Raw genomic sequence first — 25536 nt, forward strand, 5'->3', positions numbered from 1 at the left:
CCATTAGCCGAAAGGGCAAAATAGTGAGACGTTAAACATAAAACTTGCATTTCATTTTAGCTTTATTTGCAATTCACACAATTCTTCTCGAAACTTGGTGTGTATATTTATAGAAGATATAAGGATAGTACCCTCAACAATAGTATTTAGAAGATAATAATTGAAGAGCTCAATTCCAAAAGAACCTAAGTAAAAAAAAAGTAAGTTTTTCAGTAGACGAATACTCGTATTTTGTGTGTGTTTCGATCATTCTATTTTTGTAGAAGAAAAGTAATCTACATAAAATAAACTTGTAATTGTTCGAAAAATAACTGAAATAATCATCAATAGCAAGAGTTTTATAAGTGTTTTTTAGGCATGAATCAGAAAATAACTTCAGAGAATACTGTTGACTAAGGATATTTTGAAAAACAACGTTGTTTTCTTTTACCTACAATTAATTTGACTTAAGGAGTTTTGGCATAAAACTCTGTTCAATATATGGAGATGCTGAAATAGAACTTAATAGAACCAATATTTAAAAAATTGACAAAAATTTACTTAGTCTCTTTTGGAATCCACCCCTTCAATTGTTGCCATTTAAAATAGTGTGTGTTATTGCTAGTACTATTTCATCATCGCTAAAAGAAGGCAAGCCATAATAGACACAATATTATACCTAACAGTGTGTTTTGCTTACATACACTGTACCGTAAATGAGTAAATAATTACTTGCAGTAAATACATAACAAAAGCAATCAACTGTAGTCAGTAACGAATAACATATTTTAGTGCCATAAAATTTGACTTTTCTTTGATTTTCTCGAAAACTACACATGAGAATTCAACTTGAGTTATCTCATTTCATTCAGCTTGATGTATTCTGTTATTGATACATGTCTTATCTTTATACATTATAGTAGACAACAAAAAGATAAAGTTTAACATTCTGGCTACCAGACTCATTTTCTGAGTTTTTCGCTTTTAGACCATGGAACTCACGGTGAGTCCCATGGTAGCTAACTTATTAATAACTAATCATAATCTTGAATTATATCACACACCTGGACCGTCAGAATATCTACTGCATAAACTCGCCATCATATTTTCCCGATCTTTATACCATTAAGCATGCGTGAAATGCTCTGAAACGACAGGTTCCACAGCATAATACATCACCTTTGGCCCTCCAGGACCTGAAAACTACTCTCAGGGAGGAGTAGGATCACACACACCTGGAATTCATTAACTTTTTCGTGAACAGCATGGCAAACAGATGTACAGCATTATTGGTGTTCGACATGGTAATACACGTTATTGACTTGCTGAGAGCCCTTATATATTCACGACACCTGACATTTCATGTCATAAATCCATAGTGCTCTCAATATGTGAGTGAATCGGGGGGGCTCACATCCTGTTTCTTTCCATGATGCTGAACTTCTACCATATGTGGTCAATAAAGCTAGCAGAATATTCCAACACACACATTGGTCAGTTACTATACTCTTTGTTCAAAAATATGACTGAAAATATGTTATAGTTTCCTGACAATTTTCAATCAGTGTATTCCATAGGTAAATATATCAGTGTAAACCTTACGATTTAGTATAAGATATTTTCCATTAGAAGAAAATACAATGGGAATGATTTGTTCTTGGGAGAGAGATCTCTTCGGACGCTTTTCTCAAAACTGACCCATATGGTTTTCTTCACAGTTGATAAGTACGCGTAAATTTTTCATTAAGAAACTCAATTTGACGTAAGAATATTTGTTAAAGTAATCTTACGCCAGAGCCCTTACCTGTGGTGTACGGGGTCCCTGGTCCAAGTAAGTGTGTGGTAAACAACATTGTGTCCGTAGGTTTTTTTTCGGGTTACTCTCGTTTTCTCTCAAATAACCACTCCTTCATCGTCATTCACTTGCCTTAACCATTGTCTCCCTTAGCCTAAAGGACATAATGGTGTGACGTTAATGTAAAAGATTTTCAATATTTAGACCTATTAATTAATATTTCCGTAACTGCAAGTGAATTAATGGAAAACCATAAAAAGATAAAACTGTAAAGAATTAACTCTTTTAATTAAGAACTATTTTAATCTACAGTATATAGCTAAGAGGCAGGATTGGGAACAAAAACCACAGGTTGTTATATTTCGTACTTTTATTAAATATTAAATTAAAAAAAAGTAATAGAAATTATATTGATCAAGCTCCTTTGAGCTGATCATTTACCTTAAGTTGGTTACCAGCGCCGCCAAGTGTGAGGCTGACGAACTAAACGAAGAGCTGTACGTAATACGAAGGATACCGGTTCATAATAAAGCTAGTGATAGTAATCAACGTGTTGTATCAAGTTTTGTCGAATTGTATGGTTAAAGGGAATGTACGTAATTGAAAATACATATTATGTATTTCCAAAAGTTAAGAATTCATATATATATATATATATATATATATATATATATATATATATATATATATATATATATATATATACAGTGGCGGATCCAGGATATGATCAAGGGAGGGGCTAAACCATAGTTTGCCGTTTTATCCAGTGTAAAGCAGGATTGAAGCCCATTTTATCCAGTGTAAACCTGAGCATCAAGAGGGGGGGGCTATAACCTCCCTCTCATCTTCCTCCGTATATATATATATATATATATATATATATATATATATATATATATATATATCTGGTACGAGCTGTAAAACTTGTAATAAAAAGGTCATTTTGGTGTATGATGGAGATATCTGTGATTACGCATGAAAGTTAAATAGAAGTCAATATGTTCACATATGTTTTGCATGTTATTGATCCATAAGGATTCAATTATTCAACTTTTGTTAAGAGATTGTGTATTTGTTCGTTTTAAATGTTGATATAAAGTTATATTTTAAAAAAAACTTTCTAATTTAACCTGGAAAGAGAACTTTGCGATTTTTTTTGAATTATTGCTGTTTGATATTCTGTTGCAAGTTATTGAATCTTGTACAAGAAATTGTCAGTGATATAAATTCTGAGATATTTCTATGCGACTGACAATGAGTACAGTATAACAAGGTAGGGTTCCATGGGAGTAGCGTAACAAGGTAAGGTTCCATGAGAACAGCGTAAAAAGGTAAGGTTCTATGAGAACAGCGTAACAAGGTAAGGTTCCACGAGAACAGCGTAATAAGGTAAGGTTCCATGAGAACAGCGTAACAAGGTAAACTTTAAAACTCACAAAAATTATGGGAAACAAAAATATTTATTATTTTAATTTTAAAATCTCTACTTTGGAAAACATTGTATGGTGCTGCTTCCCACTTACATAAAGTTTGTTTTCAAATTTATTTCCTTAAGAGAAGACAAAAGAAATCGAACACATCTGACTGACACCATTTTTACTCGTACACACACAGACACATAAGTTAGACTCTTTACATCAATGTTTTTGAAGAACCACATATCTTTTTTCACACACAATCCACGTAAGTTCACTAAATTCACGAATTGACAATATTTACACACCACAACATACAGTTTTATTTTTCACTCATTTGTCCATCGAAGTGTTTCAAGTTTCAGATGGATGTAGCATGGAATACATTTGTAAATGTCCATTTGACGCTTCCTCTACTCGCCAGTGACGATCTAAGGCTGGTCGTTTGCGTGTCTTGCTAAAACAAAAGGAAAAAATATGGTTTATTTACATCATATTTTTTATCATTAATGTACAGTCTTCAAAAAAATCCTCGCCCCCATCTCTCTTTAAAAGTTTGTAATCTCACAATAGTACCTGGGACAAAGTTAGTATTACGGTATAGATCGAAATTAGTACTGTATCTTAAACAACGTTACCATGTGGTAGACGTTAAAAAACTAGGACATTTTCCGATTTCACAAAAAGATTTATAATACTTGAAAATTTCTTAACCATGTCGGTCCCGGCGTCCCCCAAACGGGACATAAAATATAACGACATTATTATTGTTTACAACTTTAAAATCAGATTGCCAACATCGAAAACTGTTTACAGGGGGATAATCATAGATCGATAATCCCTTGTAAACAGTTTTCAATGTTGCCAGTCGAATTTTTAAGTTGTAAAGCAATAATAATGTCGTCATATTTTATGTCCCCTGTGGGGGACGCTGGGACCGACATGGTTAAGAGCATGACGGAAAAATATATAAAGTGTAACTCGGGCAAGTTCAGGACGGATAATCTTGTAATGATTACAGAGTTTGTGATTATGAACTTATTCTGTCAACGAGACGAGAATAAATGAATCCGCATAGAGGACACTTATAAAAGCGAGGACAGGAAAGAAGCCTTAAGGACTAAGACAACCCTACTTTGTGGGGCCTTGAATAAAGAGTTGAGGAAAAGACTCATAAAATACCTAGTATGGAAAATTGTACTGTATGGGTCAGAAACATGGACATTACGCAGAGGGTGTTAGAAAACAACAATTTTTGATATTATTAAGAAGAGAAAAAGAAACTAGTTGTGACATTGGCTAAGAAGAAACTGTATCACGAGAGACGTGCTAATACTTATGGAGGCAGAAAAAGGGGGAGGGAGCGAAGGAAAGTACCATTAATGGACAATATTAAAACGGAAAACTCGTACGTGAAGACGAAGACGTTTGCTGAAGACTGTGGAGCATGGAAGCTTCTCAGTTCCGGCAACTAACTTGTCAATTATGGGAGAATACTTATGGGTAAGATACAGGGCAAATTAGAGTAGTTCATGTACTCGAATCTGCGATACGACAACATTGCTCTGGTGGATGTTGAAGAAACTAACTCAGCAGATGATTTTATTGTTATTAGCGCAGCTGTAACGCAAAAAGTGAAGAACAGTCGACTTGTGTTCGAGTGAGTTTGTGTTTGGAAGAATTTGTGGATGGAATTAATCTTTAAAAAAGTAAGTAGGAAATCGTTGTTTTAATCCATATACATTTTATCAATACATTGTCACAGGTTCTGTAACAAATCCTTAATTTGGATGTAGTATCACGAAATTACCCGTATTTACAGAATTTGCAGGCCTCTTTTGGTCAACGATTAAATTTCTTCGATAAATATATACGTTTTACTTGTGTACATTTTTGGAAATTAAACATTCTAAGAATATTAATAATTAATTAAACACACACACATTATATATCAAGTGTTCTAAAAATGACGCCCACGGTCCACAGAACACCATTCTACAGGTCAAAATAAAGCGAAAATATTACATCATGGAATGTCCTCTAGGGCCTGCTTCAGCCGCTATGTAGAATCAAAATTTCACTAATGTGGCAACATCGCATATTAAGTTGGAACCATTAGCATTGCTTTACAAATCCATCAAACAGTTACATCGATTGTTAAAGTAATTAAGTAGTGCTAGTGTCAACGTCTATTGACTTTAACTATCATCTGACAAGAATCGATGTAATTATTTCATGAATTGGTAGATCTAAAAAAATATATATATGGTTCTTTATCTGAAACGTTGCCACATAGGACAAGTCGGGTCTCCAGAAGAGGACCTGAAAGGTATACAAATATAAGTTATCAGTGAATTTTAAAGAGAGATAGAAGTCCAGAGTTATAAAAGCAAGACTGGTTATTAGTGGCCTAGATTTGTTTTCAAGATAAGTAACAGAGTAATCTACTTTGCACTTAATTTTTATCATATAATTATGCTATTTTCTTCTCACAACTTGAGTTTTATTCTAAATTAGTTTGTAATAAATAATGCAGAGCAAATAGGTATAATTACCTTATTTTCTGTTTGTTTATTAATATTGTATATATAACAGTTCTTTATCATATAAATGAAATCAATAGTACTTTGTCAATACCAAAACCATGTTTGTACATTAAAATAAGTGTCTTAAGTAACTATATGGTGTCCTTGAAGGAAGTGCAATAGTCTGGGAAGTGATAGTATGGGTGATTCGAAGTTAAAAAATAAAGTTCACTTGAACATAAATCTTATGGTGAACAGTTTCGGAGCTATAGAATTTGATCACTATTTTTTTATGTTGCTTATTGTCCCCCCCTCCCTCCCTTCCTCGTAGTTATTTTATAGAGGTAATGCATTTGTATTTTGAAAGGTGATGAAATGGTTTTTCTCCAACGGTATGAAACACATGGAAGTGGTGTCTTTGGAAGTAAGGTTATTGAGGGAAATTGAAAAAAAAAAAAAGATTTCTTGAAGATTATTTAAGGAGATTGGATGACAACACTGATTGTCAAATTTCCCTCAATAAATTACCTCCCAAAGGCACCACTGCCACATGTTGCGTACCGTTAGGAAAGACATGCTATCACCTTTCGAACGTGTTATGTCTCATTTCGGTACAATAACTACAAGGTGAACAATAAGTAACAAGTCAAAAAAGGATCAGAGCCTGTAGCTTTCAAATTGTTGAGAATGGGGACATTTTTCATACGTACATTTTGCTTAGATTCACCCATACTACATCACGAAACTATAGTTTTACTTTTTAATTCTTAAATTTGAGGTTTTAGTATAAACATGTAAGATTTTATTTTTTTACAAAAAACTTTCGTTTGTTTTCATTGGTGCTGAAAATAAAACATAATAATAAGTGTAATTCTTGGTTACAATAATTAGGCTAAATTAAACAAGTTTGTAAGGAATTAATATTTTAAACAAAGTATTTACTAACTAAAGTACAATTGTTTGTCATATATGAGTATATAATTATAATTTATTATTTTACTACAAATAGAACTATGATAGTGAATATGTGATGATTAGAAACGTATTCATACAGTACATATATCAATAACATATTAACTAAGAAACATTAATTTTATTGTGGCCCCCTGCCAATATTATCATAAACAATTTCAATTTAGTTAATTACATATTTATGGGTTATAGGTGACATGGATCAATGGTCTGCATCTTTGCAATATATATTTTGAAAGAGGTTCAATAAATAACCAGTTTCATTTCATGTGTTATGCTTATTATACTAGTATATTCAACATAACTAGGTAACGTTAAAGAATTAACGGAATTATGTAATATTTCCACACAATTTGAATTTGAATGCTCGGCAAATTCTTTTTTTTTTTTTTTTTTTGGAAAAACTCAATTGTAGCAATTTATAGGAGCCTACAAGGCACAACTACACATTTTTTTGACATACTTAAATATCTTATTAGATAAAATACGAAAAATATATTTAAAAAATATCTTAATTTGCGGGGATTTCAATATTAATTTTTTAATAAGCACGAAGGAAAGAAGGAGGCCGCGGTGGCTCAGTGGTAGAGCATTCACCTCTGGTGCATGAGGTCTCTGGTTCGATCCCAGCTCGCGCCAAGTGAACATTTGTGACGGACAAAAATTGTGTGCGTGGGTTTCCTCGGGGTTTTCCCGTTTCCTCACACTTTCTTCATTCCCCTATTTGATTCATTTCTCATCATCACCGTCTCCTTTAGCCTAACCGGCATAACCGTGGGACATAAAACTCAAAGATTTCGTTTACGAAGAAAAGGAGAGAAGTACTCTTTTAAATAAACTCGCACAGCATAAATTATATAATCAAAAAACTATCTGAAATAACTCCTCACTCAAAAAACAGCAATCGACAATGCGCTAACATGCAAATTACATAAAATATGAAATCATTGATGGACTCTCAGACCACACTTGGCAATTATTAGAAGTAGACTTGGAGTACAATGACACAAACAACAGCATAAAAATAGAAACTAGAATACTATACACAAAAAAAAAAATATAAATAACTTTCTTGATTCTCTAAGAAACGTAAATTGGAATGTCATGTATGAAAAACATGCGATAGAAGATAAATTTTGCTATTTTCTTACTACGCTCAACCAATGATTTTTACCAAATCATTTTCAAAAACAAAGCGTCGAGTAAAGAAAAAAAGCGCAAAGGAGTTGGAAAACGCATGAAATAAAAGGATATAATAAACTGAAGCGAAAATTACTAAAAGAAAAAAATGTTTCAGCTTATAGAGAAATCTAAATAAACAATTTCATTAAATTCTATAAGGCATTAAATTAGAAACACTAAACAGACACACTTTACACCAATATCATTATTCGTTAGGAATAAAACCAAGCTGTCAGAGATCACATACACATAAAAGATAGAAAAGTAAGTAGTACTAAAAAGTTAATTACTGATGATACGATAATAGATGAACCTATTAAAATGTCTGACGAATTTAATTGACAATTTACGGAAACAACCGACAAGCCAGAGAATCCGAAACAGCCATTAAACTGTTAACAAACGCCATACCGCGTTCTGTTTACAGCATATTTCTTTCACCAATATTGGAAAACGAGGTACTGCATCAAATTAGTGAATTGGAGGAAAATAAGTCATCAAGCGAAGTGTTATTGGCACAGCATCTAAAGTATTTATTTAATCAATGCTTAATAAATGGTGTAATTCGTGATGCTCTTAGAATAGCTCAAGTAAGACCAATATACAATATAGACCAATCTCTCTGCTACCTGCTTTCAATAAAATATTTGAACATCTAATAAAGACCACACTATTGGATTTTCTCATACGCCAGAATATAATAACGAATGAGCAACACGGCTTTGTGCCAAACAAAGGCAATTCCACCGCTACCTGAAATCTAATTGTCAATATACTAAAAGGAATAAATTAGAAATTTCTAGTGCCCGGTATTTTTATGATCTGAGTAAGGCGCTTGATGTAATAAACCGTGAGATTCTTCTTTTAAAACAAGAAAATTACGGTATACGTGGAAACTGTCTCAAATTATTGAAACCTTATTTAGAAAATAGGAAGCAATTATAAGAAACACAGGTGATACTCAAATGAAGTACAAATCGACTTATCGAGAAATAAAATATGGAGTGCCACAAGGCTCGGTTCTAGGTGCACTCCTGTTTCTACTATATATAAACGATCAACTTAGCAATATAGATACTAAAATTATACTCTATGCCAACGATACTTCAGTTATTATCAAAGAAAAAGATATAAAAGCTCTTGTTAACAATGTACATAACATAACAAAAAACTTCGCTTTTGCTTTGATAGTAATCAGTTGGTTTTAAACAATACGAAAACACAATATATACTTTTCCACTTAGTACATGCTAAAACTATCAATAAATCCACAATAAATCTAAAGAACATATCCATACAGCTAGTCAACGAAACAAAATGTTTAGGTATTATAATAGATGGGCGCTTTAGATAGTCATAACGAAGCAACTATATATACACTAAATTTGAGGCTATATGCTCTAAGAGCCTAAAAGACACATTAACTTTAAAAATCTTAATACAAACCTACTATGGGTCCAAATATCCTATCATAAAGTATGGCATTCAGTTTTGAGGTAACGCAACTGAAAGCAAATCTATATTTATTAAACAAAAACAGGCCATCTGTGCCATTGCAATCTTACATTACACAACAAGCTGCAAATCGCACTTTAGAAAGTTAAATGATATTAACAGTTCCATCTATTTACATAAATGAAGCATCCGTTTTCAGTCTAACGCAAAACGAAGATGAGGTGAAGGATCATATTTATAATACTAGAGACCAAAACAAAAGTCTTACTTTAGTAGATTATTACTGGCACAACAATTCCCCAGACATATGGCAAATAAAATAGTAAATGCTTTGCCCAATCACATAAAAATGGAGATAAACTTAAATAAATTTAAAGAAAACTAAAAAATGTATCTAATAGAGAAAGACTTTTACAGTCTAAAAGAATACCTAGATGTATATGTGTAACAATGTAAAATATTTTTATCTATATGTATAATTACTTCTGTAAATCATATTCCGGCTGATGCAGAGTCGTTTTGACCTATGATTAGCATCATACTAAAGGCCTGACTACTGCAGAAAACACATGTTAGTCGAACACTTTAGTATGGCCCTAATCACGCATCAGAACGACTCTGCATAAGGCTCATTATATATATTTTTTTTATAATTTTATTCAAATACTATGTACATGTGAACTGAACCCTTCAAATACCATGTGCTGGTTAGATGGAGTAAATGGAGTAGTTATCTATTGTATTGTGTTGTGTTCGTTATTCCTTGTATTGGAATTACAATTGATATGTATTACAGTTATATCTTTATATATATATTTTTTCTGTATCCATATATGTAAATATTATGTATCCAATATTTTCCTTTTGTAAATATTGTATATGCATTTTAATCTGTAACTTTAAGACCTGACGATTGTAATGCTTTAGATGTTCTCTGAAGTTTCTGCAATAAAGACGATATGAATATGAATATGAATATGAAACAAAATGAGATTAACGTTTTAAAATTAGTTTTTATCTGAACCCTTAGATACCCTGGCTCTAGCAAATAGTGTTGGAAGACAACCTGGTTTAGCCAGGGAGTCCCTGATAGCATATGTCCCCCGAAACAGTCTACTGATATTAGTCACTGATACTCACCTAATAGAAATGACATTAGCCTTCAACACTTTCAGTAAGTATTACCCTAGTAGTTAATTGAGTCTGATATTTGAACAAAAAATAAGTTCATAAATATGAATAATATATTGTAAATTTGCATAGGGCATCACAGACTTCTAGTTTAAAAAGGTGGGAGTTTTATCTAGTAATCGACATGTAACCAATTCAGGGTAACTGTCCAGCATTATCCCTTAAAAATATCACCATCTTTTTCTCAGATGGTATTGGATTCCACTATAGAATATACAACTGAGCGCAAATTAAAAAAAAAAAAAAAAACTTGACCAAGTAACATATAAAATGAAACTTCGAATAATAATAGTCATTGAAATTAAGGCACTGCATTGCTTCGCAAATTGCAAATCGATTAAATCAACTTTGTAGATGTTGTCCTTCAGCACAACAGTAAAAAAGAGTAAGACTTAAACCTCTATAATTGATACGGTATTAATTTAATTTGTGGCAGTAACAAAGAGTAAGACTTAAACCTCTATAACTGATACGGTATTAATTTAAGTTGTGGCAGTAACAAAGAGTAAGACTTAGACCTCTATAACTGATACGGTATTAATTTAAGTTGTGGCAGTAACAAAGAGTAAGACTTAAACCTCTATAACTGATACGGTATTAATTTAATTTGTGGCAGTAACAAAGAGTAAGACTTAGACCTCTATAACTGATAGGGTATTAATTTAATGTGTGGCAGTAACAAAGAGTAAGACTTAGACCTCTATAACTGATACGGTATTAATTTAAGTTGTGGCACTAACAAAGAGTAAGACTTAGACCTCTATAACTGATACGGTATTAATTTAAGTTGTGGCAGTAACAAAGAGTAAGACTTAAACCTCTATAACTGATACGGTATTAATTTAAGTTGTGGCAGTAACAAAGAGTAAGACTTAAACCTCTATAACTGATACGGTATTAATTTAATTTGTGGCAGTAACAAAGAGTAAGACTTAAACCTCTATAACTGATACGGTATTAATTTAAGTTGTGGCAGTAACAAAGAGTAAGACTTAGACCTCTATAACTGATACGGTATTAACTGAATTTGTGAGACCCATACCTACCTAACTTGTTTAAAATTCATAACGTACTAATGAATATCTATGATTTGTATAGTACTAATCTATGTTATACACTAAACTAATTTGTCTATGATTTATCCCGTACTACTTCGTCTATGATTTGTATGATACTAATTAACATCTATGATTTAAACAATAATGACTATTCTATCATTCATACCATTCAATTTTGTCTATGATTTACCATCCTATTTTGATGAATCTAATTTAAACTAGGTTAATGTATTCATATCACCCCTAATCATTTATTAATAATTATACCAAACTAATTTGTCTATATTAGCTTCTCGTCTACGGAATTGGAAATCCAACTCTGACTGCGGATGGGGACTTAACCCTTTCGCTGCGGAATTAAATTTTTGGTTGCTTCCTAGGAAAAAGGGCAATTAAGCAGTCAAAAAATGAAATTTTTACATTTTCCTGAAATATGGTTTAAAGACACCAAAATAACTATTAGATATACATAGATTGTATCAATGGCTGAATCTGTCAAATTCGGTCATTGTATTTTCCAATAAATTATATAACACTCACACCACACATGACATATATAAAAATAGCAAAATAACATGTTGTGAATGTTTGAAATTGACAAAGTGTAAATTATATAATATTGTGTAACATTAGTGCTAAAACGTTATATTTGAAATACATAAAATCTATACATGGCTATGTGGTATCTCAAGCATAAAATATACAAGTAAACTCACAAACACGCCACAACAGAATGGCTCAAAGCCTTCGTATTCATTCGTGCTTAATTCTGCAGAGATCCAAGAAATCGCCGCCAATTGGCAGCATAATGCAACATATTATCACTGCCACATGTTCCGTATAGAGTGAGCAACTACCGACGTATAAACAAAAATAGACGTTGTGGACTAAAGTCGATTTCCGTAGCAAAAGACAAAAATTCTCAGATCGACTAAACTTTGCTTTCGCAGCGAAAGAGTTAAGGGATATGAATCCCACGTTCAGTTCTAAGACCAAGATTAATGTAGCATCTCTTCTGAAAAGAGACTTTAAATTCTAAATCAAACAAAATATCAACTAAGTTGTCTATGATTCGTAACACACTAATCGGATGTCTATGATTCACATAACACTAGATAGCAATTAATAAATGTTACTTTAATAAGTATTAATGTGGAAAGATTTGTGACTCACATGTGTTAATACATTCCTCCTCCCACTCATTGTTGTTCCTCCACAGCTTATGGAAAGATTGGAATCTTCGCCGGAATGACCATGGACTGCTTCCTTCTTCTTACATGCATATAACAATCTGGAAATCTGCAACAGAGTTAACTCAAATCAGTTGAACAGTGATTAATGTCTTCAAAAATTAAAGATACTTGTCACTTCTAATCCCTTTTAACAGATCTCATTTTGTAACTGGAAATCTGCAACAGGGTTAACTCAATCAAAAAAAAAAAAATGAAATCAAATGAAATCTTGAAGTTTTACGTTTCACGCTTATGCCGGTTAGGCTAAAGGAGACGGTGATGATGAGAGATGAGTGAAGTGGTGGAATGAAGAAAGTGGGAGGAAACGTGAGAACCCCGAGAAAACCCACGAGCACGATGTTTGTCCACCACAAAGTCCACACGACGCGAGCTGGGATCGAACCAGGAACCAAGCACCGGAGTTGAACGCTCTACCACTGAGCCACCGCGCTCTCAGGGTTAACTCAATCAGTTGAACAGTGATTAATGTCTTCAGAAATTAAAGACACTTGTCACTTCTAGTCCGTTTTAACATACCTCATTTTGTAACTGGAAATCTGTAACAGGGTTAACTCAATCAGTTGAACAGTGATTAATGCCTTCAGAAATTAAAGACACTTGTCACTTCTAATCCCTTTTAACAGATCTCATTTAGCAAATTAGATCTACATTTTGTAAATTACTAATACAAATACTTTTACTAATACATTTTGTAAATTAGAAAAAAACAGCGTTGTTGACGGGATAATTGCTTAGCTGTTATTTGAGAGATCGTTATTAAATTGTTATTCAAACAAATCAAGAAGACAGTAAGCTTTTGTAAATAACACTAAAGATAAACAACTAATGGCGGTCTACACACAGTGAGCTTGACTGTGGTCAGTGATGGTCTCAGGGGTGACCCAAAGAAATTACCTCTGAAGCCCCCAAAGCTATGAAAATTTCCTCTAGAGCCAATTACCAGTATTCTAGAAGTGCTATTTTTCATACAATTACTGAAAGTCTATCTGGGAAATCTGACATCTTTCTGAATAATTTTTAATAATTAGTTAATAAAAAATATGACTACAAGATGCAACGCTGAAAACCTCTAATCTACATAAAGGGACCCAACACTTAGCCTTAGGGGACACCAAAATATACAACATTTTTAAATCTGCCTTCCCAGTTGCCAGATTTACAGAGCATTCAATAAGTTCCGAGCCCACCTGGAAATAAAATATTTAATGATCCCAGAAAATGTAATTATCTCTTTGATTTTTAACATTCGCTTTCCTGCATTATACATTCGCAGTACCAGTCATACAGGCCTGAAACAACCGAGGAAAGTCGTCCACTAGACTTCTGTTCTGCACCGAGGGCACATCTTTCTTAATATTGTGTTTGTTCAGTTGTCAGTCAATGTTTATTTTTTCCTTGCTAGTGTTGAGGAAATGAAACAACGTTCTATTTAAATAGAATAGCTCTAGTTGAATTTTACTCAAAACGATAATTATTTAGAAAAAAAGTTGTTCAAATCATCAAAGATATTCCGCTCGCGCATCCATTGTCAGATCTAAGAAATACAAACACTCCTTGTATCTCGAGTCAATTACCACGCCGCTCCACCCACACATAAATCAGATTTTAAAATAAGTTCAGCAAAGAATAAGTGGAAACGGAGATGTTCAATTGTTCGACATGAATTTCTTAGACTTCCGAGAAAACCTTAGTTTTTCTTCACATGAAACCTTAGCTTTTTTCAATAAAACATTTGTTTATAAACATTACTAATGGTCTAACAACATACTTTCTTTTTAAACACGTAAACTTGTATTCAATGAAGAAAAAAAAATTGAGTTGTTAGTATCCGTTTTACATACATATTATATATATATATATATATATATATATATATATATATATATATATATATATATATATATATATATATATATATATATATATCGGGTGTTGCAAAATAAGTGTTACAACTCTTGGGAGGTGTGGGAAAATGACTTTCGGACGCCAATAGTTCGGAAACTATCCAACGTAAAGAGGGCGGGTAAAAAATTCACTGAAAAAGTCATACCTGCTGTATTGAATTTTGCATGTTTCACAATCCTACCCTGCACGCGCAAGGGATTCCCCAAAGGAACATAGGGAGTCCCGAATAATCTGCTAAATGAAAATCGGTCTAAATTTATATGAATTGATGGGGTTTCTACCAGGTAGCAATAATTCGTTTGTATTAAGTCGATATCTGGAACAAATACAGAATGGTGGACACCTTCATGCTTGTTGTGTGTGGTTGCATAATCGCCAGATACGGATGCTTGCCAACAGTGAAGTTCTGTGTATTAAGTGTAGCAAATTTGTACTCAAATGCTCTAGAAAGACATCTGGAGTGTCGGTAGAGCACAACAGATGGAGCAGGGTGATTCACATGTGTGAAAACACGTAACGAAAAATGCCCAGAAATGCACTCATACTCAGTAAACGTGAGTTCAAAGCGTCGAAAATGTAAGGATTAGCGTCAAGAACATGCAAGTCAATTCACCAATAATATTCCCTCAAACCGACGCAATATGATTTACACGGTTGCATACCAATAAAGATGCAACAACTGAGGCCAAGTTGAAATTGTGTAAAGGGACTCCCTAAGAAACTGGGGAAACTAAATGAATGTCTCTAGTGGGATCACATGATCGATATTAAAATGTGGCCAATGTTTGTGTTGATATCGACATGTAGCTAATGGACAAATGTCAGCATGTCCCACTACTGCTGAGACACCGTCTCACATGCGAAAACTAGGAAAATAACGTTGTACATTCTGCTATTACATCTGGTACACTTTTTGGTAGCACGTAATTAGAACAAGATTGTATCAATGTCCCACTTTGTTTGGGACATTGTCCCACAGTCGACACATATGCAAAGAAATCTCTTAATCCATGGTTCAAATTGTGATAGAGCGTGAAAATAACAAACTTGTATCACGTCTCACGTCTTCAGGGACATATGACGTACTGGATATCAAAACACCTCCAGAAATATGTATCTTACACATAGTACACATGCCAAGACAAAGACGAAAATGAACCAATTTGGCACATGTAACACTATTACTGGGATACCATACATATGGAAAATAAAACTATATGGAAATAGGAAGAAATTTCTTAAAGCTGATTGTTTACAACTGTGCAGTAGGAATAGCACAATGATACCCACAAGTATGTCGGGAGGCTGTACAAGAGCGCTTGCCAAACAAAGTGGGCACTCCTTAAAGAAATGAATACAGAAAAAGTGAGGCTCCTCGAAGCCTCAGGGCTAGAGCATTCGCTTTCGCTCGCGTGGTCGCAGTTTCCAATCCTACTGGGAGCCCACGGCCTCAGATTCAAGACCCGAGTAGTTATTTTCCTATTTTTCCCACGTGGAACGGTGTCCCAGCAGTAGTGGCATATGTTGACATTTCTCCACTAGCTACATATCGATATCAACACACAAATACTGTTGTGCTCTACCGACACTGTTGTGCTCTACTGGCACTCCAGATGTCTTTCTAGAGCATTTGAGTACAATTTCGGTACACTTAGAACTTCACTGTTGGCAAGCATCCGTACCTGGCGATTATGCAACCACACACAACGGACATGAAAGTGTCCGCCATTTTGTATTTGTTCCAGATATCGACTTAATACAAACGAATTATTCCTACCTGGTAGAAACCCCATCAACTTATATAAATTTAGACCAACTTTCATTTAGCAGATTATCCGAGACTTCCTACGTTCCTTTGGGGAATCCCTTGCGCGTGCATGGTAGGATTGTGAAACATGCAAAATTCAATACAGTAGATATGACATCATCAGTGAATTTTCTACCCGCCCTCTTTACGTTGGATAGTTTCCGAACTATTGACGTCCGAAAGTCATTTTCCCACGCTTTCGGCACCTTGTAGATCTGAAACTATGTCCAATACCCGAAAGTTCAAGAGAACTCTTATCGGGTGTTGCAAAATAACTGTTACAACTCTTGGGAGGTGACTCCTGCCACTGAGACAAGAAAAAGAGTTCTCTTGAACTTTCGGGTATCGGACATAGTTTCAGATCTACAAGTTGCCGAAAGCGTGGGAAAATGACTTTCGGACTCAATAGTTCGGAAACTACCTAACGTAAAGAGGGCGGGTAAAAAATTCACTGAAGAAGTCATACGTGCTGTATTGAATTTTGCATGTTTCACAATTCTACCATGCACGCGCAAGGGATTCCCCAAAGGAATGTAGGGAGTCCCGGATAATCTGCCAAATGAAAATGGGTCTAAATGGATATGAATCGATAGAGTTTCTACCAGGTAACAATAATTCGTTTGTATTAAGTCGATATCTGGAACAAATACAAAATGGCGGACACCTTCATACCCCTTGTGTGTGGTTGCATAATCGGTTGCCAGGTACGGATGCTGGCCAACAGTGAAGTTCTGAGTATTAAGTGTAACGAATTTGTACTCAAATGCTCTAGGAAGACATCTGGAGTGTCGCTAGTGTACAACAGGTGAAGCAGGGTGATTCACAAGTGTGGAAACACTTAACGAAAAATGTCCAGAAATGCACTCATAGTAAGTAAACGTGAGTTGAAAGCGTCGGAAATGTAAGAAATAGAATGAAGATCATGAAATCCATTGCCAATTCACCAATAATATTCCATCAATCCGATGCAATATGATCAGAACGGTTGCATACCGATAAGGATGCAACAACTGAGGCCAAGTTGATATTGTGCAAGGGGACTCACAAAGAAACTGGGTAGACTAAAGGAATGTCACTAGTGAGATCGCATTATCGATATTGAAATGTGGCCAATATCAACATGTAGCTAATGGACAAATGTCAACATGTGCCACTACTGCTGGGACACCGTTCCACGTAGGAAAAATAGGAAAATAACTACTCGGGTCTTGAATCTGAGGCCGTGGGCTCCCAGTAGGATTGGAAACTGCGACCACGCGAGCGAAAGCGAATGCTCTAGCCCTGAGGCTTCGAGGAGCCTCACTTTTTCTGTATTCATTTCTTTAAGGAGTGCCCACTTTGTTTGGCAAGCGCTCTTGTACAGCCTCCCGACATACTTGTGGGTATCATTGTGCTATTCCTACTGCACAGTTGTAAACAATCAGCTTTAAGAAATTTCTTCCTATTTCCATATAGTTTTATTTTCCATATGTATGGTATCCCAGTAATAGTGTTACATGTGCCAAATTGGTTCATTTTCGTCTTTGACTTGGCATGTGTACTATGTGTAAGATACATATTTCTGGAGGTGTTTTGATATCCAGTACGTCATATGTCCCTGAAGACGTGAGACGTGATACAAGTTTGTTATTTTCACGCACTATCACAATTTGAACCATGGATTAAGAGATTTCTTTGCATATGTGTCGACTGTGGAAATATGTCCCAAACAAAGAGGGACATTGATACAATCGTGTTCTAGTTACGTTCTACCAAAAAGTGTATCAGATGTAATAGCAGAATGTACAACTTTATTTTCCTAGTTTTCACACGCGGGACGCTGTCCCAGCATTAGTGAGACATGTTGACATTTGTCCATTAGCTACGTGTTGATATTGGCCACATTTCAATATCGACAATGCGATCTCACTAGTGACATTCCTTTAGTTTACCCAGTTTCTTTGTGAGCCCCTTGCACAATTTCAACTTGGCCTCAGCTGTTGCATCCTTATCGGTATGAAACCTTGTTGATCATATTGCATCGGATTGATGGAATATTATTGGTGAATTTGCAACGGCTTTCATGTTCTTGGTGCTATTTCTTACATTTCCGACGCTTTGAACTCACGTTTACTTAGTATGAGTGCATTTCTGGACATTTTCCGTTAATTATTTCCACACATGTGAATCACCTGCTTCATCTGTTGTGCTCTACCGACACTACAGATGTCTTTCTAGAGCATTTGAGTACAAATTCGTTACACTTAATACACAGAACGTCACTGTTGGCCAGCATCCGTACCTGGCGATTACACAACAACACACAATGGGCATGAAAGTGTCCGCCATTTTGTATCTGCTCCAGATATCGACTTAATACAAACGAATTATTGTTACCTGGTAGAAACTCTATCAATTCATGTCCATTTAGACCCATTTATATTTGGTAGATTATCCGGGACTCCCTACATTCCTTTGGGGAATCCCTTGCGCGTGCATGGTAGAATTGTGAAAAATGGAAAATTCAATACAGCACGTATGACTTCTTCAGTAAATTTTTTACCCGTCCTCTTTACATTGGATAGTTTCCGAACTATTGGTGTCCGAAAGTCATTTTCCCACGCTTTCGGCACCTTGTAGATCCGAAACTATGTCTGATACCTGAAAGTTCAAGAGAACTGTTTTTCTTGTCTCAGTGGCAGGAGTCACCTCCCAAGAGTTGTAACAGTTATTTTGCAACACCCGATATATATATATATATATATATATATATATATATATATATATATATATATATATATATATATATAGTTGTGATGTATCTTTATTTGTAAATGTTACTACAAGCTTTCATTAGCTTTGAAAGCAATGCGTGACCTGAATTTGATGGATTTAGATAATATTTTTTAAATATTATTTTCTTTATGTTTTATTCTAATACATAAGAATTTGAACTATTACATTCACGAAGAATCTAGCTTAAAAATATTAAAAGTTTTCGTTAACCCTATGACTACCATTTTTTTAAAATGGGAACATACTTTTATATGTACGACTCCTTTAAGGTTGGTTTAAAGGGACAAGTTTTGCCGATAGATGGCACTACAGTCTTCGTATCTCCTCCATGTATTTTTTATCTTTCACGAAAATTCACGATTTCTCTTACAAATTTCAACTTACAGACTTTCAAATTTTTAGAAAAGGAACTTCATAATCTATCGAAGGCAATAATCCGTTCCGATTTTTTTATTTAAAATTTTCCTCGTTGTTGAAATGGCTTGATTGTTCAAATGGATATCCAAATCTATAACAATCAAACTGTTTCACCAATAAAGAAAATTCTAAATAAAAATCGGCACGGGTTGTTCCCTTTAGTAGGTTATGAAGTTCCTTCTCTAAAAATTTGAAGTCTCTAGATTGAAATTTATAAAAGAAATTGTAAATTTTCGTGAAAGGTAAAAAATACATGGGAGAGATAGGAAGACTGTAGTGACATCTTTCGGCAAAACTTGTCCCTTTACACTAACCTTAATGTGGGATATTCCTGACATCTGTACACAGGTTTGGAAACTAAACTTAATCTCCTGGTCACATCTGACCCATTGGGATGGAATGTATTTTTATTGTATTTTCTTAAAAAAAAAAAAAATCACAACGATGTTTGAATTATTCGCATGGGACACAAGTATCCCGTCGGTAGTCAAAGGGTTAAATTGATTTTTTAAATCAAATTTCCCACACTGTAGAACACATGAGCAACCGGAAGATATAAGCCGATTTTATTTCCATTTTCATTCCTTTTTACTTTCCCCAGTTTGCAACTTTTCTGCAGTATTACTACTTGAAAAAAAATGCTTTTTTGGGCCACACTATTGAACACTCCCGTATTCGCCTAAGTTTGCCCCAACAAACTTCATCTTTTCCATAAGTTCAAATGTATTTTCAAGGTGGAAGCATTTTCATGGTGTCGCATAGGTTCAAGCAAATGAGATGGCAACACTGAACAGCAGTTCAATGGACGACTTTCCTCAGACGTTCCAGAGACTGTACGGCAGTTCCGCGACTGGGTGGAGCCGGAAGGAAATACAAGTGTAAAACTATCGTGGTAATAAATTTGTCTGGTATTTGATTGAATGCACTGTTTTTTTTTTCATCACAAATTTGTATTTCCATTGTACTATTTCTTATATAAAAAAACACTATAAAAATACTAGAAATTTTCCGATCAAATTTTAGGAAACTGGTGATGTGAGGCCTTCACTATCTATTCTACAAGTATCCCGTGGAAAATGTGCTTACACATGGAAAATATGCTTACAATATGTTTCGCTTACGTGATAGATATATACTACCACTTCTGTGGCAATATGATTCCTAAAGTCCAAAAAGTGTAAGAGACCGCAAAATAAGGCTAATAAATTGGATTCAGCGTCTGAAGAGCAAGTTATGTCCCCGACCTCTTCTTTTTTTATTGAATTCGGAAATGATAAGTTCATGTCTTTCAGTTTTAATATCAAATTTATGTTGTTTACAAGGCTATCCTACATTCACAGTATGAAATGAAACACGATTGTTTAAAATTGACACTGTTCTCATTACTAGGGATGGCCAGAACCGGTTCCTGGTGGAACCGGTTTTCGGGTCTGAAGGGATCCGGTTCTAGAAGATCTGGTTCCGGAACCGGTTTTTCGGATCCAGGTCTAGAACCGGTTCTTCGGATCCAGGTCTGGAACCGGTTCCGCTGGATCCGAATCTTTGTGACCATCCCTACGCTAAACCCGAGCTGCTGGCAAGCTGTGAACAGTATGCTAGATGAAATGGTGGAAGCGACAGGCAGGCGCCTAGGCGGCGGCAGCTTGTCTCATTTGGCTAAATAAACTGGGTAACTGGCAAACTTATTGGTTAAACAGGCAAACTGGCCAACTCATTTGGCTAAACACCCACTGGTGAACCAAATTTTTTTTTCTGGGGGCACAAGCGGGTCTGGGCGAGGAAGGCACAAGCGCATGGTCCTCTGCATTATTTTTGAAGGTGAACTTTATGCCTCCTTTACGGGTCTTTGGGGGCTTTCGGATCCAGATCTGGAACCGGTTCTTAAGATCCGTTTCTGGAACAAGGTTTTCATATCCAGATCTGGAACCGGTTCTTAAGATCCGGTTCTGGAACCGGGTTTTCGGATCCAGGTCTGGAACCGGTTCCTAAGATCCGGTTCTGGAACCGGGTTTTTGGATCCAGGTCCGAAATCGGTTCCAGAACCGGTTCTCAAAACCGGATCTCCGAGAACCGAACCGGTTCCGCCGGAACCGGAACTTTGTGGCCATCTCTACTCATTACTGGCATGGAAGTCAAGTTAGCAATTTCTTATGTTTTTTTTTGTCCAACAGAACATCAAAACAAGAACTGTTATATCTTTATACAGGGTGTTATAAAAATATGGCACAATATTTTGGGGACAGATTCATCACATCAAAATAAGAAAAAACGTTCATATAGACCTGTGCTCAAAAGTGGATAGTTTCGGAGTTATAGGGCCCGAAAACGTGAAATAAGTGAACTTTTAAAGTTTATAGTTTCACTGTGTGACCTATCGTAGTCTGTTCAAGACATCGCTAAGTAACGGTATGTGAACTATCCAAATATCCATTTTTAAATTTAAGAATGCTCCAGTACTTGCACACCAATTTTCAGAGAAGTAGGTGGAGAGTGATCAAGTACTCCCAAACAACCTCTCTAAAAATGATTGTGCAAGTACCTAACGTTCTCAAAGATGGATATTTGAAAAGTTCTCATACATAGCACGTCCAGAAAGTAAGCTCCGTTGCAATTTATCTCCGCTACAGCGCTGCGATTGCAGTTCCGCACATGCGCGGTAGACGCTCTGTATCAAGGAGAAGAAACGTGTGCCATTTGGAGATCGCTGTCAGTCACGTACGCTTTGTTGTGCTTGTTTACAATGTCGGTGTTGATTGAAAATCCCGCCACTTGTGAAATCAGAGCGATGATTCTGAATGCGAGGAAAGTGAAAGCAAGTGAAATTTATCGGCAAATTTGCGATGTTTACTCGCTCTCGGTATGGAATATGGTATGCTTGGCGGTCAACACTTCAAAAATGACGACGAGCTGAAAGAAACTGTTTCCAACTGGTTGAAGACACAGGCGGCAAACTTCTATGAGGAAGGTATACAAAACCTTGTGCCACGCTATGACAAATGCCTGCAAAATTTCGGTAGTTATGTGGAAAAGTAGTTTAAGAGTTGTATAATTTTGTGCAATAAATAATTTTTCTGTATCTGTACACAATTTAATTTTATTACCAAACGGAACTTACTTTCTGGACGTGCCTCGTATTAGTTCCTCAGTGATGTCTTGTCCTGATTACGATCCGTCCTATTAACGTATGCCAACTTATTGGATCGGAATCCGGACGTCGACATACACAATTTATATCCACACATAGCTCATGTAATAATAACCATATTAGCATGGGGGCAATTTAGAATGCAATCTCATAACAAATTTAACCATTTTAGGTAGAGCAATAATTTGTTAAGATGGTGATGTTTTAATTGGATAAATAAAACTAGAGATATCAGATTAGATAATTACCCAAAACTGGTGCCGTGGCCTTATAACAAAAATTAATAAAGATTGTCATATTTAATTAGGAGTTAGATTTTGATGTGTATGAAATTGGTACTGAAGTCTAATAATAGAAGTGTGTTATCAATTCGTAACCAGCATGTACTCACCAATGTTTTGATCGGACAAGATTTTAGAGGTTGAACCTACTTCTATGATGGTCACTTCAAAACTCTGTCGAGTTCACTATACTCTTTTTCTCCACCTACCTTTTCTTCCTAGTTTTTGGTAGCGTCATTTCTTCCGCTTACAATTACATTTTCAAGAATTTCCTCATGACTCGAAGTACCGGTAGGAAGTGTTTGTTATTGAGTTGACACATTGCTGCATAACATAAGTTATATTTCCTATTAAAAAGAATGTTTTTATCCACGCATAGTTTTGAGTTGTTACGAGACTTTCTTAGTTGCTCTACACATCTGAACGACCTAACAGTACACATTAGGAATTGAGTTTTTATTTCCATTTAAAATATGAAAATTTACAAAATATTAATATGAAGATTAACAAAATATTATTTACCCTTTACCAATTAACTTGAGTCATATTACATTATAGTAGTGGAGCTATGGACTTTTAAAGTTCATTTTCTCACGTTTTCGGCACCGTTTAACTACAAAACTATGCACCGTCGACCATAGGTCCATATGAACTTTTTTTTATTTTGAGGTGAGGAGTCTCTTACCAATATAATGTGACACCTTGTACAGGGGGTCCGAGAATTATCTATACAACTTTACGACGTTATATTTAAAGAAGTTAAGGTGATATTTACATGCCGTTTGTTGCATTCAATGCAGAAAGTCTTACATGTTCTTCTTTTGTCTTTTACAGGTTAGCAAACAATAAATGAAGATGTGGACAGCACAAGAAAAAGCACAGTGTGTTGCCTGGTACATAGAAACGAAGTCTGAGACTCAGGTGTAGCGGAATGTAAGGACCAAGTATGCACGTGATCCTCCAACCAGAGCTACAATTAAAGCTTGGTATAAACAATTCATGGAAGCGGGAAGTGTCCTGTACCAGAAAGGAGCTGGAAGACCAAGTACCAGTCAGGAAGATGTGGAAAGAGTGAAACAGGCCTTTGTGCGTAGTCCAACAAAATCTGTTCGCAAAGCGGCGAGAGAATTGAATATGCTCAGGGTTACGGTTCATGATGTTCTTCATAAACGGTTGAAGCTGCACGCCTAACTGATGATTTGCTGCAGCGCACATGTGCTGAAATTGATTTTCGTCTGGATGTGCTTCGTATCACACATGGTGCCCACATAGAGGTGTACTGAACAGGTAAAAAACTTTAAGACTTTCTGTACTGAATGCAAAATACCGCATGTAAATATCACATTAACTTCTTTCAATATAACGTCGTAAAATTGTATAGATAATTCTCGGACACCCTGTATATTCCAGTTCAACTCCTCAGACCGTTTGTTTTTAAGGTAAGAGTTTAGGTTTGTGAAGATTCTTTAATCATCGTTTTGGTTATATCATCACACTTGCATTCATATCAAAATCATCTAACTCCATTAATTGGAGGGTTACGCCCTCTCTTTAGCAAAGATTTAAATAATTTTGTAGATGCCAATACAGGTACAATAGGTTATCTAAGCGCAAGATAAAAAACAAGAATTTGAGAAAAACTCGTCTTGAGAAACAAAAGAGTAAATAATGCAGTGCAAAATAGTGGAGCAAATATATAATTAAAAGATAAATTTAATTAGGTATATCAAATATAATCAAGTTTGGTAATAATATGAAGTGTATTGACGTCACAATCACATTGGTAACGTCGGAGCTACTCAAGACTGTTGTACAATTTAATAGGATAGCACTCTGTTATGAGGCTACTTAGTACATAATTTCAATATATAATCTAGATTTCACTTACGTATTGAGGAAAATAGGATTTTTTTAAATGACATTACATTTACTTATGACATGTTGTACAAATAGGTAACCACTCTGCATAAATGTATAGATTACCATCTAAATATTGGAACTTTTGGACTTCTTTGATCATATTATAGAAGCTAATTTACAGACATTGACCTCTTGATTACAGAACCACATAGCGAAAATTGTGCGCATTGCACAAAGCAAAAAATATACATAAATAATAACTTGTGGACAATATATATATTTTATTTTGATTGAAATCATTATCTGGGAAAAGAAATAAAACTAATACTACAAAGTCGACAATTTGGACCTGCAAAAATTGATAGACATAGACATATTTATTGAGATTCCATGTTTTGTGAAAATATTATTATTATTATTATTATTATTATTATTATTATTATTATTATTATTATTATTATTATTATTATTATTATTAATATCCGTTTAATCACACAAACATTAATAATAAATAATCGATT

The 25536-nt window shown here is 34.9% G+C and overlaps 1 protein-coding gene across 1 annotated transcript in view; it reads right to left on the reverse strand.

The window, feature by feature from the left end:
• Window positions 1–3202: 3202 nt before the first annotated feature.
• LOC145686791 (uncharacterized) overlaps window positions 3203–25536 on the reverse strand; it is a 759437-nt gene continuing 737103 nt past the window's right edge. Inside the window, exons 19-20 of the mRNA XM_081760448.1 lie at window positions 12746–12871; window positions 3203–3646 (exon numbers count right to left, since the gene is read on the reverse strand). Of these exons, the coding sequence (XP_081616574.1) occupies window positions 3551–3646; window positions 12746–12871 (222 nt within the window). The 3' untranslated portion in view covers window positions 3203–3550. The remainder of the gene's footprint in view (window positions 3647–12745; window positions 12872–25536) is intronic.

This window comes from Thermobia domestica, chromosome 5 (genome assembly GCF_964235325.1).
Source record: "Thermobia domestica chromosome 5, izTheDome1.hap1.1, whole genome shotgun sequence".
Lineage (NCBI taxonomy): Eukaryota > Metazoa > Arthropoda > Insecta > Zygentoma > Lepismatidae > Thermobia > Thermobia domestica.